The 21,593-nt window shown below is 35.3% G+C and overlaps 1 protein-coding gene across 13 annotated transcripts in view; it reads left to right on the top strand.

Annotated features, from left to right (window-relative positions):
* TTC29 (tetratricopeptide repeat domain 29) overlaps window positions 1–21,593 on the top strand; it is a 313,481-nt gene that overhangs the window by 203,396 nt on the left and 88,492 nt on the right. For all 13 annotated transcript variants that reach the window (XM_086747860.1, XM_086747858.1, XM_086747859.1 and 10 more), the window contains one exon: window positions 5,822–6,007. In XM_086747860.1, coding sequence (XP_086603986.1) covers window positions 5,822–6,007 — 186 coding nt within the window. The remainder of the gene's footprint in view (window positions 1–5,821; window positions 6,008–21,593) is intronic.

Here is a 21,593-nt window from a genome sequence, read left to right as displayed (position 1 = left end):
TATTTGTATAGATTACGCTTTCATTGAATATATTCCCCTTATATACCTAGCGGTGTTGGGAGGGGTGTGCTCTGTGTATGTCTTGCCTCATGATATCTAGGAAACAGAGGCTCTGCCTGAAACTTGATGGTGTCAGCATGCTACCCCACAACAACCTTTCTTCATTTGTGTGTGAGTTTAGCTTATGGATAAACTTTTTGGTAAAAAGAATTATTGGGTGGTCCTCTGCCTGTGGGGGTAGAGGCGTGATTGTCCTGAGTAAGCAAACGGGACTGATTCTTTGCTTTGTATGGATCCAGGTGGAAATAAACAGATTGCAGCACCATATTCTGTTACTATTCATGTTTCTCTTTGGCCCAACAGCCTTCATCCTGGATCTTTCTGTGCATTAATTCTTTACAGCACCAGCTGTCCTGCCACTAAGGCACAGGTATTGAACTCTCTGGCAAAAGAAAAATGAAATTTCCAGTTTTAATGGTGTCTCATTCTGACATCAAAAAATGACTCCTAGTGACTTAATTGATCTTAGGCCACTCCTTTATCTGTCTTTAAGGGTGAATAGTCAGTTATAAACAAGTCATACTTGCTAAAAACCACTAACTGACCTGGAAGTTAAGTTCACCAGCTGTTGAAAAGTTTCCATATGGCATTCATCTGTCAGGAACAAATGACTGACTGGTTGTTTTTTGAGTGGAAAATATTGAGCCATAAATGGATGTTTAAAAATTTCTTTCTGATACTTGTATTTTAAAAATGAGTACAAGTTCTGTTTTCCATTATCAAGAACAACAGACCCTTTTCTTCTTCAAGGAAGATACCATGCCAGGATCTCTTCATGATGTTTTCATCTCTTCTCTGAAGACCATTTCTGTACTTCTTTTCCTTTCTTCGACTACATCCTGTCATGAAGGAGATCATACAGATGTAGCAGCAGTTGTACTTAAATCACACTAGTATGGCTTGCAGATTGTCTATATGTTTCTTTTCTCTCACCTTAGCTCTGTTGGGATTGTCGTACTCAAACTCCAACTCACTATACTGTGCATTGCACTACTTAGTAGTTGTCTAGCTGAACACAACAAACATGCAGACCTTGGATTTGAGTGATCCTCTGTTCCATGCACACCTTTACTTGCCAAGGGAACAGTTCCTGAGAAGAGCCCAGGAACAAAGATATTGTTCAGTGGGCTGATCAGGGACTATGGCTTGAGCATGACAAGGGGAGATCCTACTTGCCAGCTGAGATGCACCAGAAGACATCCTGATGCAGAGCAGGAAGTGCTATATGTGTTTAATGTATGGGATTTAATGTTTAAGCTCAAGTCGAAGGGATTCTTTTTCAATCTCTGTTTAAAAGAGACCTCAGCAAGGTTTGGTAGAGATACCTTCCTTTTGTGCATAGACACCCAATTTCAAAGTTGTTTTCTATTGTAAAGAACAATGAAAATAAAATATTTTGAAAAGTTCCAATCAAACAAAATGAAGGAAGTAAATTTTCTGTAATTTATATTTTGTGACAAAAACATAAAATATTTTAATATTTTAAAATAAATACTGCAACATACCATGTTTTCTGCTTATTTTTTGTGAAATATTACTGCCTTCGGTTTGGTAATTTGGCATTGAAAAAATGTTCTGCTGGGTAATGGCCCATAAGATGTGTTCTTAGCCCTGCTTCAGATCTTTAGGTCCAAAACTGTGAACTATCAGGCACCACCATCTGCTCCAACGAGTTCTGTTTGTTCTGTGTAGCTGCCATTTTGGGTAGATGTTCATCTCTACAATCCTGTGACTTAAATGTTCTGGAAGATCTGAATTTAACTTCCAACATTTTATGAAATTATTGTAATTTTTGACAGATTCATCAGATCAGCCTTTGAACTTTTATCTATGTGCTTTCTTATTTAAAAAAAAACCAAAAAGAAAGAATGTATCTTGCAGGAACTGTTTTACAATTGCTTGTGTGATTGAAACTTGTCTTTCTGTTCATTCGGTATCACATTCCAGTGCCATCATTCCTTCTCTGATAAGTGGTGCAGATAATTTGTGTGTGTGTGTGTGTGAACAGACACATAAAGATGACTTCTCTGCACGTATTCTATTATCAATTGTAGAGAACTTACTATATACAATCAGAGACGTCAAAGCTTTAATTACTGAACTACCTATGGGAGATTTTATGGAAGAAAATATTTACCTGTTCCATTATTTTTCTTCTCCTGGGGAGGTAAAAGTTCACTTTTACTAAGTCTAGCATGCTAGCTTTACCACTCTCAGAATCATCTCAATGAATTTCTTGATTTGTAAATCAGACTTTGAATCCAGAAAACAATACGGCTTTTAAAAGTCCATCTTTTGGGGTTTATTTTATGACCAGCATATCTGGTCAGCCACTGTCCAAGACAATTACAGAGAAATGGTTGTCTTTGTGCACTTCTCATTGTTATTCACCGGCAGGACCCTCATCAGAGGGTCACATTAAAGTTCATTCAATCAAAGCTGTGGCAGTAGCAGTAGTCCGCCTTAGGTCAGGTCCATCTCTTGAGATTTGTAGGGCACTACCTGAAGTTATTTGCGTAGTTTTATGTAGCATTAGTGCCTTGATACTTTGCAGTAAAGATTTTAAAGGCAGCAAATCTGTATCTAGTATTCTACCCCAATGACAATATAGTTCTCTTTCCCCATAGTTTGTTATTGTAAACATTTGTATGTATCCTCTGGTATCTTCTAAGATAATTTTCACTTAGCTGTAATCTATACATAATGTGTATTGTTATCTTTATAATTAGGTTTTGTATTTTTCTGTTCATGTGGTTATTTGTTTATGTACTTAACAATCATCATGGGAACCTCTGCTTTTTACTTTTGATAGAATCTTTAAAAGTGCTCCCTTGTGCTGCAATAGATGTTTATGTTGAAATGAGGTACATTACAGCCAAGAAGTATCCACTTTTCTTCACTGAGAGTAAAGGGATGCTAAGTAACCCATATGTATATCAGTCAGTTTGGATTAATCTAAACTATGTCTTGACTTTTTAATCTATACATATGTATAAATGTGCTGTATGCATATATATATATATATATGTATGTATGCGCACACACAGATAGATAGATGTGTATTAAGCCCAAACTGGTTCTGTTACTTCCATTTCAGTATCATTTGCAGAGACTTTTTTGAAGCTATTGTACCAAAATAGTCTTAATTTCTAATGTATGAATAAGTTTTATATGGTGTACACTCCTGGATATTCTGACGAAGAGGTACCCAAGAGGTACTTTTTCAGCCTTGGCGGAGAACAAAAGGCATGAAAACTCACAGCCATAAAGAGTTCTGATTAGGAGTACATGAAGTCTATATATTGATAATCATTCCTCTCAGAGCCAAATTTCTAAACTTAAGCTGGTATTTTGATATCAAACCTTAGATACAAATGATGAGATGATAATCTAAGATGTGATTTCTGGAGTATTTCTATTTTGGTGATTCTGAAGAGGTTGTGAAGCATTCTCATTTTTTGAAAGGGGTGTTATCTTATTTAAAATACTAGAAATGGAAATGTATATAACACAAACTGGTTCAAAAATCAGAATTTTGTATATTTTAATTGAAATTATTAAAAAGGTAGAAATATGAAGTACCACTTCATGGAGGATAAACTCTGAGAAATTAAATAGGAAAGAAAAATAATAAATGCAAAAGAAAAAAAAACCCAAACAAAAAGTATTGTTTAACATTAAAGAAGAGGAATTAATTTGTAAATCAAAAGACAAAACCAGAGGGTGTTCAAGAATGGGGAAAAGACATTTCAGCTTGATTTCAGAAAATTTTAAGCAGGGAAAATTCAGCCAATGTTCTCCAAAATGGCCAAGATAGATAAAAAATGGAGGAGAAACAAATACTAGATACACCTCTTGAATTTTACTATGTTGGTGACACACTGAAAACCTTGTCAAGATGTTAGGAAGTCAAAGAACTTAGTCATGACAACAGACAGAATGAGAGATTTAGATTACTTCCTATTAGACCATACGCAATTTGTCATTTTTAATTTTGAGACAGATCATACTAGAGATGAGGCTGAGGTAACACTCTCTTGTGTGGTTTAGGATACAATCGAGGTACCTTTTTTGAGTAATTGCTGCTGTTTGTTCAAAAAAAAATTCAAGTGGCTCACATAGATGATAGAATTTACAGTCAATAAGTCAGTCCTTTTTAAAAGTTGAATTTTCACTAATTCTTCCTGCACGTAACAAAAGAAGATAATTTAACTGCATCTTCTTATCTCAGTGTTTTGATATGGTGTCACAGTTTTAAAACACTTAGAAAAGATCTGGACTATGAGTGAGATCTTTCCTGTATTGGAATCAGGTTTTTTTTTCGCCAGTTGACTTCTGTGTAGTGCTCCATACCCAGGAGTAAGAAGGGTTTTTAATTTCTTTTCCCTCTTTTCTCTCTTTGTTGAGCAAAGCTTACAAGTTGCAAAACTCCTGAAAGCAAAGCAATTATGTTCACACATCCAGCTTAACCAAACAGTCTGTTACCTGCTGCAAGACTTCTGCTTCTTAACTCCTTCTTTACCCAACTACATGAAAATTCTTTTAAGAACTGGCTGTTTGGCTTACATTCATTTAACAGCCACAAACACAATACCAACCAAAACTGCAAAGGAATTTTAGCTAATGATTTCCGTTCGCATCTGATATGAGCAGAGTTTGGAAAGAAAATTCATTTAATTTAGCCAGTGATAAATTTAGCTGTGAAACATAGATTTGTGCTGTACTTTATTATCTCATAGATTCTTCAGCATCATATATTTCAAATCTCCCTTAGGGAGAAACAGTATGATAAGAGTTGTCAGGTAAGTTTTAGGTCTCTACTCCAAATTAATACAGTCTTGGAGTAATCCAAAGAGGATTTTTTGTGGATATTTTTTAAAAAGGTGCTTTTCTGAAAGAAATAACTCTTAATTCCATAGAAGCTCTCATTCTCTAAATTTAAATTGTGAGTAGTACATTTGTTGATCATTGTATAGCGCTACTTAGATCTGGGACTTGCAGTGTTTTTATACGTTTTAGGGATAGTGTGTGTTCATTTAGTGATCTGAGATGATAAAGAGTAGGAACTTAATGTATTTTTTTCTTTAGGTCATAAAGGAGATCTGTGACTTTGAGTCTCCCCTGCTTTCCACATCTATTCTGAGAGCAATATCTTGGTGAACTGTCTTTTTCAGGACAAGGTGTAAAATGTCAATTTGTCCTTAATTTCTGAGTGATAAGGTAAATAGAAATACACCTGACAACCCAAAGCCTTTCTTGTTAGTCTTACTTTGAACAGTTAAGATGATATGGATTGTGTCTGCAGAGTGTTTGGTTCTTTATCTCCATCACGTCAGTTGCTACCTTAGACCCGTTTGAAAGCTCTCTATGCCTTTTCAGGCCTCTGTGACTCAGACAAAAGCTTCTGTAGCAGTGACTGTATGCTTTTTTTACTCACACTAGCATCTCTCTTTTGACTAGCCAATGTCTTATCTGGGTTTTGCATGTTTTGTTGAACTGAATTTTGGTTTTGCATACAGAAATGAGAGCAATTTCTTGTAATTTTGCTAAAATAAGTTTTCAGTTGTGCCTAATTTGTAAGATTATCCTTTTCCCTTTATCATATTTCTTTGAGTGGACATGTAGAACAGGGTGGTGTTTGAGTGGTGGAAATATAAATAGCTCTTCATTTTCATTGTATGAGTATTGCTGTAATAGGTAAGATTTCTGAACACTGATGATAATCTAACTAAAATTTTGATTGTAATTTTTGTTTTTAAAGGGCGTTATGAGGACGTGTACGATAACCAGCTTAACTTGGCCTACTGTTTCAATGACCATGAGGACAAATGGTTAAATAGTTACTTTTACAAGAAATCCTTTAACACTGCTCAACTAGTAAAAATTGATGGTGGGAAAAGAGAGGCACAAGCACACGCAAATATGGGCCTCATCAATGAGGAACAAGGTAAGTCACTGGGATCATAAAACTACATTGTATCAGCCTTGAGACAGTAATATTTGGCAATTTGTGTTTCATCACAGGGCACAGTAGTTCAATGTAAAATTGATTTGCAAACATAATTTAAAAGAAGTTTTTAAACTGTTGCAATTTTAACTTTTGGAGTGGTGAATAGGAAGACAAAGAAGTATATAGTTATTCACAGACCTGTTTCCTTTGTTGACATTCCATCTACAGTTGAAAGTACTCAGTCAGATGAAAAACAAAACAGAAATTTAAAGGGAGCATTTGTTTAGCACAAAGGTTCTTTGGGTTTGGCTTTATTTCCTTTTGCTTGTTTTTGACAAGAGACTGGTAATGCTGCCTCAGGCCACAAGTGTTTGAGTAGGGTGGCATCTGTAGTTACACAAACTGAGTGAATTTAAAAGAGTTATTAACACGTAATTCAGTTTAATCCTGCCTGCAATTTACACTTGGATAAAACAGCCTATATTTTTCTATTATTTTAAAAAACTACCTTCTAGTTGTCTGGACTGAAAATAACACCATGTTTGTACATGACTGCCACATTGGTGTTTGCTTCAGATTTATGTCTTACCACAAGCTCCATTTCTCCTTTCCTGTATCTGTGTCCTCAAACTGGGAGTCTCTGGAAGTAGAAAATATGTTAATAGAAGTAACTAGAATCACAGAACAGCCCAGGCTGGAAGGGACCTCAAAAGATCATCTGGTCCAATCTTTCATGGGAAAGGGACCCTAGAAGAGATTATTTTAACACCCTGTGCAATCGTATCTTGAAAACCTCCAGCGACAGGGGTTCTACCACATCTCTGGGGAGGCTGTTCCAGTGAATGGTTGTTCTCACTGTAAAAAATGTTACTTTCTTATATCGAGGTGAACTTTTTTTTTCTTTACTTAAAAACATACGTTACCTTTCATGGCAGAGAGGTTTGTGTGTCTATAGCAGTCTGGGTATAAAAAAGGTGTTTTCCTGTTTGTATAAAATCCTTTTGTGTTGTAGGAAGATAAGCAATGAGTGATCCTCAAGTAACTGAATAAAACCTATCTTCCAGTTCTAATTCCTAACTGTACTGGATGCCTAACCATTGCTTCAAATATATGTGATTGTATAGTCATTATGTTTTTGTTTTTAAGTTTGACTTTGTGGGTTGAAACCATTCCAATGTTGAGCTCAGCTTGTGGCTAGTTTCTTAAATAGAATGGCTTTTCTCAGAAAAAAAAAAAAAAAAAAAGATTTACAGAAATTGAAATATTTTGTGGAAATAGTGTAATTCAAGTAAAAGTCTGTCAGAATGGGTGTATTTTGAAAGATGACCCAGCAAAAACATTGACATAAAACCTGCAGCCTTTTTTTTTTTTTTTTTTTCCCTGCTGGTCATTCACACTGTTTTCCTCTGAAATGTTGCCATGTCTTTCTTGCCTGCAACACCTAGAGCTGGATTCAGTTTTAAAATTTGAGTTCATACCAATGATCAATAAAATGGAAGGCTTACTTTTCTTACAAGTTGTATTTTTTGTTTATTTTTTTGTTTTCAGGTATGCTATCTACGTTCTTTTTTTCAGCATAAATTGCATACTCATATTCAGTTCATGATCTTCAGGAATCTCTAAATTATTTTCTGAAGAACAGTTAACTAGCTATTCTGTTCCCCATACTGGGATCACTGGTTAGTTCTGCCTAAATACAGTATGTTGTATTCTTTGTGCACTGAGTAGCATCCTGTGTTTTGTAGGCAGTTTCTAGAAATTGTCAAGATTATTTTGGTTTCTGAAGTTGTGCTTCAACATACTTTCTCTTCTTCCTAGTTTGGTATAATTTTAATATTTAAAAAGCATTTTTCTGTCCTGTAACTCAGATCCTTAGAGAAAATACTAACTAAACCTAGGATAGGCTCCTGTGGAACTTCACTGAGTACTTTTTTTCCGTAAGACAGTGAACTACTGATAACCAATGTCTCTATAGGATTTCCTAACCAACTTGCCCTCAGCTAACAATAGTTGCTGGTGGACTATGCTTCCCTAATGCTTTACCAGAAAGTCATATGACAGTGAGAAATAATTTACTAACTGAAATAGAAGATTGATTTGATGACATTCGCTCTTGATGTATTGGCATTGGCTATAATATTTTCATGTTTTCTCTAAATGCTTGGGAATAATCTGACTATTTATATATTCCAGTATTGTTCCAGGAACTGAAATTAAGCTAAATCCAATTTCCCAGTAGGTAAGATAGCACTTGCTTAAAGCCCACCCAGTTACAGTCAAGTCATTTTCCTTTTGAGTGAAAAATGCTTAATTAGGTTATCTGTCTGAAACTCAGGAGAATAAAATTATTCAAGTTGCTGGATTTTTTGCAGCCTTTTCACTTGGTCCTTCAGTTCGTAAAAAATAAAATTGTAAGAAGGTGCTTAAAAGCAAACATCTCTATCTATTTGTAGCTTCAAAGGCTCATACTGAGTGTGACTCACTACATTCCCTACTTTTGTGATTTGTTAAGCAAAAGTTGTTGAATACTTAAATATCTCTAGGCCTATTACAAAAATACATAAGTAAAGTTATGAAATACACTTTGAGATACTCAGAGGGGAAATTTAATTTTCCTGCTGTAAATTATTAGAAACTTCCAGAAGACAGGCTTCTTATTAACATTGGTAAGGAGAGATAAAGCAAGGTGCATTTTCACTGCCCAGGATAAAGCTCCACTGAATCTGTAGGGTCTGTCTTTTGCAAATATTTTATTTCCATAGAGAGAGGTGAAAAAATAAAGAAGCTGAGAGAGTAAGCGTAGGATTTGCTTTGAGGGACCACTGAGGAAAAGACAGCAGATGTATTCCATGCAGTTTTTATTTTCAGCGGGTGAAAAATTAAACCACAAGTTCTGATTGCAGAAAAAGTGTAAGAGCAGTTGTTTAGTTGGCATTGTATAAAATTGCCTGAGTATTAATTTATAAGTAAAATTCTGAACATGCTATTTTTTATTAGAACAGATAGATACAGCTTGTAAATTAAATGATCTTTTTTTTTTATTCAGTTATTTGTAATGCTGTAATCTACTTTGTTTATGAACTGAATGAACTGAATACACATGCCTACTTCCTATGGGGATATATATATAGATACAGGAATAGATACACATGTATGTGTGCGTTACAGGAATTATTACAGGAATATGTATGTGTACCTAGATAAATACAGGCATGTGTGTAGGTATGTGAGTGATGCTGAATATTTACATCAAACTTGCTGATTTAAATCATCATATCTATATTAACTGCATTGATTAATAGTGCAGCCAGGAAGACAGGAGAATTTGCAAGAATAAGTTAGTCTTACAGACGTTTGTGTGTGCATCCTTTTAGATGTAAATATTTTGTACCAGTTCTTTTCAGTTCTCTCACCCAACAGTGTATTTTTTATTACTTGTACACGGAAGCTGCCTATGTATGCCTAGGACTGATTGCTTGGGAGTATGAAGTTAAACATGTGCTCGTAAAGATTGTTGTTTGCCTTGGAAGTAAATCAATAAATTTGCTGGGTAATTTTTGTGTAATCAAATTTAAAGTTATTTGACTTTCAGCCTGGTCCCTGTCCTAAAGGCTGGATATAATCTGACATTCATTAATCTTCGAAGCTAAATATTTGAGGTGTCGGCAGTGTAGACTTCAGTCATATATTTGGATGCAGGTGATTAGTGGCTGTCAGTACATAGTGGCTGTCAGTATATAAGGGAAAGAAAACAATAATAATTGAGTAGCCAACACAGACACAAATGGAACATTCTGCCTGGAGCAAACATGATTTTCATTGTAGTTCTTTGCAGAATTGGATTTTAACCTCTTCTTTAAACAAGTCTGTTTGTAAAATACAGACTCAGTTTACAAGTTACCCAAATGAGATGCTACTCATTGATTGTTGTAGGAGTATTCAAGTTATGATCTTGTTCAACCAGCTATACTCACCCCATAGTTTGTCTTTCCTCAGGGAGCTGATAATAAATTATTTTATTAGTTTGGCTACTAGTCATTTTCTCATATAGCTCTTAAACATGCTGGTGCACTTTATACACACCAAAAAAGAAAGTAATATTTTAATATTTTTTTCTTACATTAAATGCAGCATTACTTGTCATCCAAGTAAGCACAGGCTTTGTGACAGAATCTCAGTGAAGAAAAATTAATTTTAAAAAACGCATTCAAAGCACAAGAGTAATATCAGTCATTATAAATGTGTGCATTTTTCTGCATATCAGAGAATAAGATGATTATCATAGTCTGCGATAATTCTATTATATTACTGTAAATTCTGCTAAAGTTAATTGTGAACTTCAGATTTACACTGTTGTACATTGCAGAAGAAACACAGTCTGAGTGTACTAGTAAACATAATGGCTAGTGCTAGTTCATATATATTCTTACACTGCTAGCACTCATGATTACAATATTTGAGTGCTTTCTGTTTTATATTAAATGGTTAACATCTATCACTCATTAAATATTGTAGACCTTAAATATATGCATCCCAAAGTTATAGATAAGTTATATCAGTAACAAAAGCAGTCCAGGGGAAACAAGGAATTTGTGCATGTAGGAGATATTTACTTCAAATAAGTTATAACAAAATTAGATATTATATATTTCTGTTATTCAAAAGCATAATAAAAACAGATATCTGAAAGTGTATTTATTCTATAAGCAGCCATCAAGGTCCTTGCAAGTAATACAGGTGTTTGTATAAATAAGTGTGTGTATAGATGTGTAGGTACTTATGTGTATATATACGTACACATCTATATGCAGACAAATATATGTACACACACATTCAAATATAGCCAGTGCTTTAAAGCCAGTACTTCAGATACCAACATTTCAGTCTTAATGTCAAGCAATTCTGCATTTGTGAGAGAAGCTTAAAGATGACTCATTAACATATCTGATGGTGTTTTTCTAACACAGATGCATGAATGTTCCCACATGCCTTTGTAAGGCACACCCTTACAAAAAGGCAGGTTAGTGGTACGTTGTGTGTGGGATACTGGAGCAGGAAGAGGTGACATCGAGGACTCTGGAGGAAATAATGAAAATATCATTACTGCAATCTTATTATAAATATCTAACCTCCCACCCTCAGATGATGCAAGGATCTCAACACTTACCTTTTCTGCTAATGTCTAAAAGGTAGACATTCACAGGCCATGGTTGCTTTCCTGCGTGAGTAAATTAAGCAGTGCATGGGGATGTCTATGAGCACTGGAGCACAAGCTGGTGCTAAAATGGTGTTAATGGCACATTATAGCACATACTTCTAGCTTGTGCTAGCTTGGACTTTCCTGTCTTGCAATTATTCATGTGTGCAGTTTGGTAATTAGGAGTGTTGCAGGGACTTTTCCTAATAGGCAGTTTGCAAGTGGCTGCACTGTTTTGAAGGATAAGGGAGGTTACTAGGATAGACACAACTTTCCATTCCTGTTGGTTACAGTGCTTGGAAACATTTCTGGATAGATTTAAATAACTAGTTTTGAGAAAGCGTATAAGTATTACAGTAGAATCCAATGAACAAAACTTTCACAACAAATTCCAAATGTAAATCAGTACCGTGCCAGAAAGTGCATATCCCCTGGTATGAGATCTGAGAGATATGTGAAAATTATGCCATTAATCTCAATGCAGTGGTGACTTTGAATTAGTTATCAGATTTATATTCTGCTAGCATATAAGGATCAACAAAAGTGGAGGTAATACTTTTTTCTGAAATGCTTACAGACTGGAAGACTAACGGCAGGCAGAACTAGTCAGAGAAGGGGACAGAATGCAAAGCAAAAATAGCCATATTCGATATCTCAGTGCTGATTCCTATAACATACTGCTAATGCATGAACCCAATTTTGTCTGTCTTTGTGTGTTTTTTAAATTGCAAGTCTTAAAGAATTCCTGATCAGGGTCTCCTTAGTCCTTTCTAAAATAAGCTTAGACATTTCAAAGAATGTCATATTCTGCAAATTAATGGAGAGTTTTTTAGTGTTCGGTCTTAACCCAGTTAAGATTATAAGCAATGTTAAGCTCCTGTTGCTTTTCAGTCAGAGCAATGTTATGCCAGAGTTGATCGCTTCTGATCCCGCTGCACCCACCCCAAAAAATATTCATAAATTTGACCTAATTTATGAGAAAGGTACAATTGTTCTGTCTGTAATCATGGATAAAATACAGTCTATTTCATATGTTAGAATTTGATACAGACTTTTCTGATTGAAAGGCCTACTGAACACAAGAGACTTGTAAATAAATTTAATTAATTTGTAGCGAAAAAAAAAACCCCACAGGGTTCTTACAGACTTTGACAATCTGGATTAAGACTGATCTAACCATACTGTTAAAATTAAAGTTTTTAATCAGGGCATTACAGAAGTTGTTGGAAAGATACCTTTTGAGTTTAATGGGCATTAGATTCAAGCTTCTGAAGCTTAAGTATTAATTACTAGATATATTTGTTAAACAACAACTTAAAACCAGTTCATAACATCATCTTTTTGTTTTGGAACATTAAAAGTCTGAACTGATTATTTTCTTGTTCTTAGCAGATCCTCTGTAGTCCATTGCTAAGAAATTGTTGATTTTGTACTTTGAATTGTTTATGGCAAGTGTTTTTCAATTAAAACTTGTAATATATAAATAATTGAGAGAAACTCAGCATACATTCATGAGTGTATATGCAGAGGAAATATGCACGTTTAAGCAGAGTTTCCCCAATTGGTTTGCCTTCAGGCAGAAATAATTTATATTCAGATTAAAAAAAAAGAGAATGTTAATGTTGCAAAATGAAGTACTAAACAGGTTTAAAAAGGCAAAAGTTACAGTTGCTTATGAAATTTCCTATACTTTTGTGTATGTGCATTTTATGAATTTGTTTTAGTTACATAAACATGTTGTGTATTTTGCTAGGAGATTCCTAAGTATAGCAAGAATAAAATTTACCTGTGGGATGGATGACCCACGTGCACCTTCTACATTAATAGAACTTTATATTGTTGTCTGAGTTGCAAGTCTGCAAAGCCCACTTAAATAGCAAATCCTCATTATGCTGTAGAATGTACAGTGCTGCTTTACAATCTGATTTCAAAATTGGAAACAGCTGGTAAATAAAACAAACTAGTGGGACAACCTTTGTCAGAAGTGATAAATTTCTTCCTTACTACCTGTGGAGTGCAGAACTGTTACTGATAGCAGTATTGAACTTACTGATAGCATTTGAACTATCCAACCTGTCTATTTAATCTTGTTATGTTTCCACTATATGGTGTATAGCCAGTATCTAGAAGTCTTCACATTGTTGTATTCACAAGCACAGGTCTGACAGCCAAAGAAAGCAACCTAAAATGGATCCCATTCCTCTCTTCAGGAACAAAAGCAACTCAAATTACCAGCTAATACATACCAAAGGCCTTTCTGCTTTCATCTATCCTTATGTCTGTGTTAGAGATTCCTTTCTGTAAGCAATTTCTTTTTGGTTTAAAATTATTGTAGAATCATAGAATGGCTTGGGTTGGAAGGAACTGTAAAGATCATCTAGTTCCAACCCCCCTGACATGGACAGGGGCTCCTTCCACTAGACCAGGTTGCTCAAAGTCCCTTCCAGCCTGGCCTTGAACACTTTCAATGATGGAGCATCCACAACTTGTCTAGGCAACCTGTTCCAGTGCCTCGCCACCCTCACAGTAAAGCATTTCTTCCTTATGTCTAATCTAAATCTACTTACTTTCAGTTTAAAGCCATTACCCTTGTCATATCACTACCTGCCCTTGTCAAATCACTACCTGCCCTTGTCAAAAGTCCCTCTCCAGTTTTCTTATAAGCTCCCATTAGGTACTGGAAGGCTGCTATAAGGTCTCCCTGGAGCCTTCGCTTCTCCAGGCTGAGCAGCCCTATTTTGTTCTGTTTATACAGTACCATTTCCTGTGTGCTTCTGTAACACTTGTACTTGGTAAGGCTCAGTGTGTGCTGTGATAAGTTGAAAGCCATAGGTAAAGGTGCTACTGACTGGCCAGTGCTTAATTGCTGGCTGGCCAAGCAGCATGCTGCCCTCTAGAATTCAGCCCATCTTTCTGTCTATTTGGAATTTGGATCAGTGTTCATCCTCAGGATACTAATTTTTAAAAAGTGGTGGGAACTTAGTGTCCTACAGACTTCTTATCACTTCTTACCAAATTTAGTTAAAATTAACTCTAAATCTAGTTGGAGGACAGGATGATCACATAGGCTTGTTTCCTTTGGAAACTAACCTAAAAATGTATTTTTCTATTCATTGTTTGGAGAAAACATGTAGCATGTTTCACTTAATTCTTTTACTTTTTCTTTAAATAACAGAACATATCCAGTAGTAACCAAATATAATTGATTTATCATGACATCTCCCTCTCACCCCAGGTTGCATATCCCAGGTTGCCAACTTTTAAGATTTATTCCTAGTTGTGATTATTTATTCCAAACAACTTTTTCAGAAAAAGGAGTGTAGGAATAGTTCAGACCTGAAAACTCATGTGTCTCCCAATCCTGTATCTTTGGCTACGTGTACCCGTTGCTAAATTTTGTCTTTAAGTTCATGTAGAGACATATACTTAAAAAGAGAATCCACCAGGGAACTTCAGAGACAGAAAGAAGACTTTTCTTAATGGAACACGGAAATCTGCATATCCAGTTTGACAATTTAAAACACTTCTAATCATTGATTTTCATCATATCAATTGAAGCTAACTGTTCTTTCTTAGTCTGCACTTATGCTATTTCACAAATTCATATTATTTTTTTCATTTTGTTTTTTTTTTTTTTTCCTGGTTACTTAATAATTAAATTTATACATTAGCTGGGAAAAACTTGATTGTAGAGCATAGTTTTAAAAGTTTAAGCAGCAAATTGCTAGGAGATAAAGCCTTCAGATACAGTGCTTTTCTCTGTCAGTCAGTGACAGACAGAAGCAGCCATAAATCCAGATATATTTTTGGGGAGGACAGATTTAAAAGGTTTCTTAAATAATTGAGCTCATCCTCATGCAAGTGCAGAATGTAGTTCCCTGATAAATGACATCTTATTATTACAGAGTTGTTACTGCATTGAACTAGCAGGTGCTATATTGAATTGATGTTATAGAAATTAGATATGTTTTCAATTCAAATTAGTATGCTCTTAAGAAATTCTGAAAGAAGCTTCGTAACATGCAATATGAAAGCAAAAAGAGCCTGTTGAGGTCATAAAAATATTCTTCATATAGTTATTTTTTATTCTTATTTTTTAAAGTTGTTAGTAGGCAATTAAGAAGTCTTGAATAAGAGAACTTGGGGAGAATTCTGTAGGGTTCTTATTTTCACTTCTGAAAATAAATACTGTGAAAATGAAAAACTTTCTTCATGCTATTCCTTCAGTTGATTTAAATCAAGGTTTAGTATTAAGCACAAGGAAGTAATAATATTCTTTACATTATGAAGAAGTAAACAGGTTTACCAAAAGTCTCCTTAATTCTTTCACCATCACTGCTACTTTCCCAGCCTAATTCTTCAAATGGAGGATCTTTCAGTTCTGATACAACACCTAGGGACAGGTCTGTATTCTTACTTTGTAATGAGAAGCTCTTCAGAATATTCACAGCAGTGTAATAGTGCTAATTCTAAATTTTGTAATTTGCATTTTCCCCAAAAGTTTTGACATATGCAAAAAAAAAACCCCTTAAATTAGTTTCTGTTCTTAGGTATTTGGTGATTGTAAAGTTTGCTTTCAAATACATCATAAAATTACTGAAAAAAAGTATTGCTGTTGTTTACATTGAATCATGAAAGATATCAGAAATGTTTTAGAAAAAATATTTTTAGGTACACTCAAATACAATGTGTAGCACTCAAGTGAATTGTTTATATACACACTTCTGTAAGAACCTTACTTAATGTTTTTGATATCAAATGTTGCTTTGTTTGCTTTATGTGCATGTTCATAAGACTATGACATTTAATGAAGAGATCTTTTTAAAGTATTGATAGCCATGAGTAAATTACACTATGTTTGATCTGTGTTAAAGATTCAAAGTCCAAGGTCTTTGAATAGAACTTAGATAAAAATGTAATTAGGTTACATCCCTAAAGTCTGATATATCTTTAAACAAGACTGCAAATGAAACTTTATTAAAACTTCAAATGAATTATTTCTTTGCTTTTTTAAATTCTTTTTCCCTCTCTTCTCTTTCATGTCTGTTACTGACATTGCTGCTTGTATTTTACCTGTCTTTTCCAAGGTATTTTAATTATTTACTGCTTAATGAGTAGTACTGAGATGAAGCTTCATTCAAAGCTGCCCACTCACTAACAGATTTTTTTGCTTCAAAGCTTTGCGAGGTCTTGGACTACTGCAGCTGAACCAGCAGTTGTCATCATAAACTTTCCTGGAGGCATGTTTCCTTTTAGTAATTGATAAAGGAGGTCCTGTTTCCAGAGGTGCCTTCTCTGTGAGACTGAGAGCTGATGGGGTTGCATGTCCCAGCCATTGTCAATAATCTGTAGAAGTCATAGGTAAAACAAACATTATGAAGCTGTTAATAAAAATTCTTCTTACTCTTCAGAGGATTGTAGGATAATTGAAGTCGGAAGGGACCTCAGCAGGTCATTAGTCCAACCTGCTACTCCAAGCATCCTTCTGAAGTGGATTACCTGTACAACAGAACAGCTCCAGTGTTGGAGCGTTGCATCCGATACTAAATTTATTATTGGAAATTGTGAAAAGTAAGGGAAATGAGGTACAATCTGAATAAAATGAAATCACTACAAAAAAAAAATACTTAAACTGAGGCAAGCATTTGACACACGTTAGCATAAAAGAAGTAATTTAGTGAAACTAATCTGCTTCACTGTCACTTTCTGCATTTAAAAGATAATGATCATATTACTCTTTGAGATTAAATAGTAATATAACTTGTTTTCATTTGGTTCTATTGAGCTAAAAAAACCCCTCAAGCCTTGAAAAACAGAACTCAAAGCGTGTGCCATTCTTCACTATTCATCACTGCCTTTTCCCCTCCCTCCCCTCTCTGCCTATAAGCACTGAAATATTTGTGGAACCTCAAGTGTGAGCATCCCACTAAGTGAGGGCCTGCTCTTATTCAGAGCCTGGAACCTGACATTGTGAGCTTCCTGAATACATTTTGCATCCTAGGTAGCCTTTGCGTATAGCAAGCGCTTTGATGCTCTACAAACATGAAAGAAGGTTTGAATGCTATTGTGAAGCAAGAATTCCATTCTCTTTAAAATGGATACATTGTCATTCAGCTAGTGTGCAGCATTGTTTGCAATGCTCTCTTCTAGATTAAAATTGGCATATATCAAAAAATGTTTGTTTATATATAGTCAAATCAGAAGGCGGCATCTGACAATTGTTGCTTTCATAAAATATGTAGACCTAAAAAGATAGAGGATTTTAATTGTAAACCAAAATTTTCTGTCTTGATTCGTTTGAATATGAATGTAGGACAGACAAGTTAGTGGAATTTTCACGTGGGACCTGTTCAGTTGTCAGATCAGTTGGACGCTGATCTTGGAAGAATACATTTTTTATTCCAGGTTGCATGTAGGCAAAGTGCTCCTAAACCACTTTGTGCAATTAGAGTGTTGCAAAGCCTTCAGAGATTCTAGGTTCCACCTCAGACCTAAACTTCTGTGAAAATGCTTGAAATAGGAAATTTTTTTCCCACAGGTAAGCCTGAAGCTACGGGAAAAACAGTTGATATAATGTAGTTCAGATAGCAAGACAGTAATTACAGATGGGTTTCTCACTATCAGAGTTAAGGGTTACACTTAGTATGAAATCACTCTTTGATTTATTATTGTCTTTCATGTATGTCCATATGTTGTATTTTGTACTATTATTTGTGAAGTATATGTGAGGTCTGTGTGCATATAGTTTTGAAGGAAAGCATTTAATTGACACTAGATTTCCTTTGTAGTGTTACTCTGAATAGTTGCAATCAGTCTAGAGACTAGCTGTGTGTCTTTTAAAGAAAATCTGAGATTTTATGTAGAGCCAGAAACAACTTAAGAAGTCCTGGAGCTAACCTATAATTTTGAGGGTACGGTGGCTGGTGCAGTTAACTGGAACAAAGGCAAGAGAAGGATCCTCTACAACAGTGCCTGTTCTTCCTGTGCTTACTCTTCGTGATTTCCTGTAAGAACAAGAAGATTTTTTCACAGCAGTTCCTCTTCTGGTAATGTACTCTTCAGTTAATTACAGTTTTTTTCTCTTGCTGATCCACATTAAACTATCCCCAAACCAGCTGTCATTTCAGCTGCCTGTGGGAAACCCTTCCTTCTTTGCAGTTCAGTAGCAGGGGAAAGGATTAGAGAGCAGACAGGCAAGCAATCAGAGAAACTCGTAGTATCCCTAACTTGTGAGGTGTCTCTTAAAGAATCCTTTAAGCACTTTTTAGAGCATTTTTAGAGCATTTTTAATATCATAATGTGTTAAAGGTGTGATATAGCATACTTTGAACAGTCCTACTGTGGGTGCTACTGTATGCACTGCCCTCTAGGTTTGTAGAGGTGTATTTCAAACAATAGATACTTGCTTAACTAATGTAAACAGAAATAATAATCCCTCCCTCACCAGAGGAGGGCCACGAAGATGATAAAAGGGCTGGAGCACCTCTCTTATGAGGACAGGCTGAGAGAGTTGGGGCTGTTCAGCCTGGAGAAGAGGAGGCTCCGGGGAGACCTGATAGCGGTCTTCCAGTACCTCAAGGGGGCCTACAAGAAAGATGGGGAGAGGCTGTTTAGTAGGGCCTGTTGCAATAGGACGAGAGGTAATGGTTTTTAAATAGAGGGGGGTAGATTTAGATTAGAAATTAGGAAAAAATTTTTTACGATGCGAGTTATAGAACACTGGAACAGGTTGCCCAGAAAGGTGGTGGAGGCCCCATCCCTGGAAACGTTCAAGGCCAGGCTGGATGAGGCTCTGAGCAACCTGATCTAGTCGGGGATGTCCCTGCTCCTTGCAGGGGGGTTGGACTAGATGACCTTTGAAGGTCCCTTCCAACCCTAACCATTCTGTGATTCTATGATATATATAATATATCATTTTCTAATCTGCAATACCAAGGATTAGCCTAGCAGTTCTTGACCCAGACAAGGAAACATAAAATACCATCTTTTTGCACTGCAGTCTCAGTCCACCAATGCCGTATCTCAGGTTGCAGAATGTTAAACTTTCTTTTTATCTCCTTCTTTCTCCTTTATGTCCTCAAGCCTTCTACTTCTCAGGCATGCTTTCAGTTGACCTTGAGCAGCTTGAACTCCAAAGAAAGATCTACTAGTGTATTGTCAAACTGGGGAAATGATCAGAATACCCCATGATAAACCGGCATGTTCATTACAATGCTCTTATACACTGTCTGTGTCATTATGCTGAAACTCCCTGTGAAATCTGTCTGAAAAAATGTTATCAGCTCCTTTTTATCCTTTATCTTAAAAATACTCACTTTGATTGTTGTCTGATGATTGGTTGAGTTTTAGAGGAATCTTGTAGAGTTATAGAACCACAAAATTTTATCTTAAATATCTTCCACAATTTTTGTCTTGCTTTTGCAGATGGCACATAAACTCAGGTTCTTGCATCTGAGATCAGTCAGTGACTTCTGTACAATTCCTTTTACCTCAGGAGTCCAGGGTGGTTCAATTGTTTACTGAATGAGAGCCTTGTTTTATGATTCTTGTGAGCTTTTTGTTCCATCTCCAAACACACCTGTGTTAAAGACTTGTAACAACCTCTGTAGATAGTGGCTCACACTGGAAACTGTGACAGATTCTTAAGTATTTCAGCATGAATAGTGCTACCATAGTTATCGTAATTTCATACTGGAAATTAAAACCAATACAAGATGTTCAAGCAGTTAAACTCAAATGTAAGCCTTTCTTTTAGAACAGTAATAACATTTTTCTTTTTTTTTTTGCTACCATTAACTGTTGCTTCAAGCATATTTTATGTCCACATTGTGCAGTGAAGTAACTGATTACAAAATATGTGTTAGTTCTAGATTAAAATGTACTATAATATACATAAAGCTTTATTGTTCCTTTAGATTGTTGTTTTAAGCTAAAGTGGAATATTTTCTGAAGTCCTCAACAGCTGTTTACAATTTAGAATTAAATGTGCTTTCTGCTTGCACTAGTGCTGCTGAAGAAATGTACCTAACAGACCTGTCACTTTTTTTGCAATTGTTTCTGTGGCATTATTTTCATTGGTAAATATACGAGCTGATAGAAAAGGAAATCACTAGGTGCTCTTAGTATTGCTAAGGCATGGAGCTAGAACAGGTCAGTCACTGCACTTTGCAGATCGTGACATTTTAAATTACCTGTACACTACTGGAAGCAATCTGTGGACCTAATTAACATCTCACCTAATTAATGTCAGGACTGTATATAGAGAATTCTAGATAGTTTTGCACTGCCTTTGTTTGTTAAATACCACATTATTCAACTTTGCTGTCTTTAATTTCAGTATTGAAAACTTTGGATTTGTGTGCTGTTTTCTTAAGTGGAAGTAACTTCTTTTTTTTTTTTCCTCCTTCAAGTAATCAATGCACTGCTGAATGAGTTCATTTTAATGCACTCAATCATGCCTCTAATGTTTGTAGCTTACGGGCGCAGGCATCAGTAATGCAGGAATGTTATATGGCTTTAGTTTGGGCCATTTCATAAAATATTCATGGAATCAAAAATGTGCATCAAAATAGCGGCTGGGAGAATTACATTTATGTGCCTGCTTTTATGGCAGCTTCACATTTAAACCCATTTGTGTTAATATCTAGTCAATCTTTCTATTTAAAAAAAAAAGAAAGCACAATAGTAGTCGCCATATATACCTCTTTTGGTTTGATATCTATTTTGATGTAACAAATGTATACTTTTGGAGTTGGTTTTAGGAAGAGGAATTATAAAGGAAGTTTTAGATAATGTAAAAACATTTCTTTTCAGTATTTACAAAATTACATTGGGTTCTTTTGCTTGAATGAATAGATTTTTTTTACTTCTAAGCAACTCAATGAAAACTGTAGCACAAATCTTTGTGCATACAGACATAGTTGCTGTGAAAATAAGAGTAATTTCTAAAATTTGATACAGTTAGTGGTAGAGTAATATCTTATATAATTGTTTTAAATTGATTCTTTACTCACCAAATTATATGGTGAGAATGTTTACCTCCCATATTTAAGATTAAACTATTGCTGATAGAGTTTCTTTTGTTGTGCCCTGAGCTACATTAAACTATAACAGTTTAGTAGTGGTAGTATACATGTGGCAAGAGTTATGTTTCTGGGTTTTGATTCCTTTTATAAACAGGGAAGAGATACCAGAGATTCCTAGACTCCATTTAGTATACACTGAGCTGATTTCTCCATGGCAGTGGGAAAAGAAATATGCAGTTCTGTTAATGTTGCCAACTGAAAATAACTATACCGCGTTGTGTAACATTTTAAAATAATTTTTTCAAATATAGATTTCCTAGAAACACCTTCTGAATTTTCCCTTTGAATTCCTAGAGATGTA

This window comes from Chlamydotis macqueenii, chromosome 4, assembly GCF_036417535.1.
Source record: "Chlamydotis macqueenii isolate bChlMac1 chromosome 4, bChlMac1.mat, whole genome shotgun sequence".
Classification (NCBI taxonomy): domain Eukaryota; kingdom Metazoa; phylum Chordata; class Aves; order Otidiformes; family Otididae; genus Chlamydotis; species Chlamydotis macqueenii.
The sequence above is the reverse complement of the archived record's forward strand: the minus strand, read 5'-3'. Positions and strand labels throughout refer to the sequence as shown.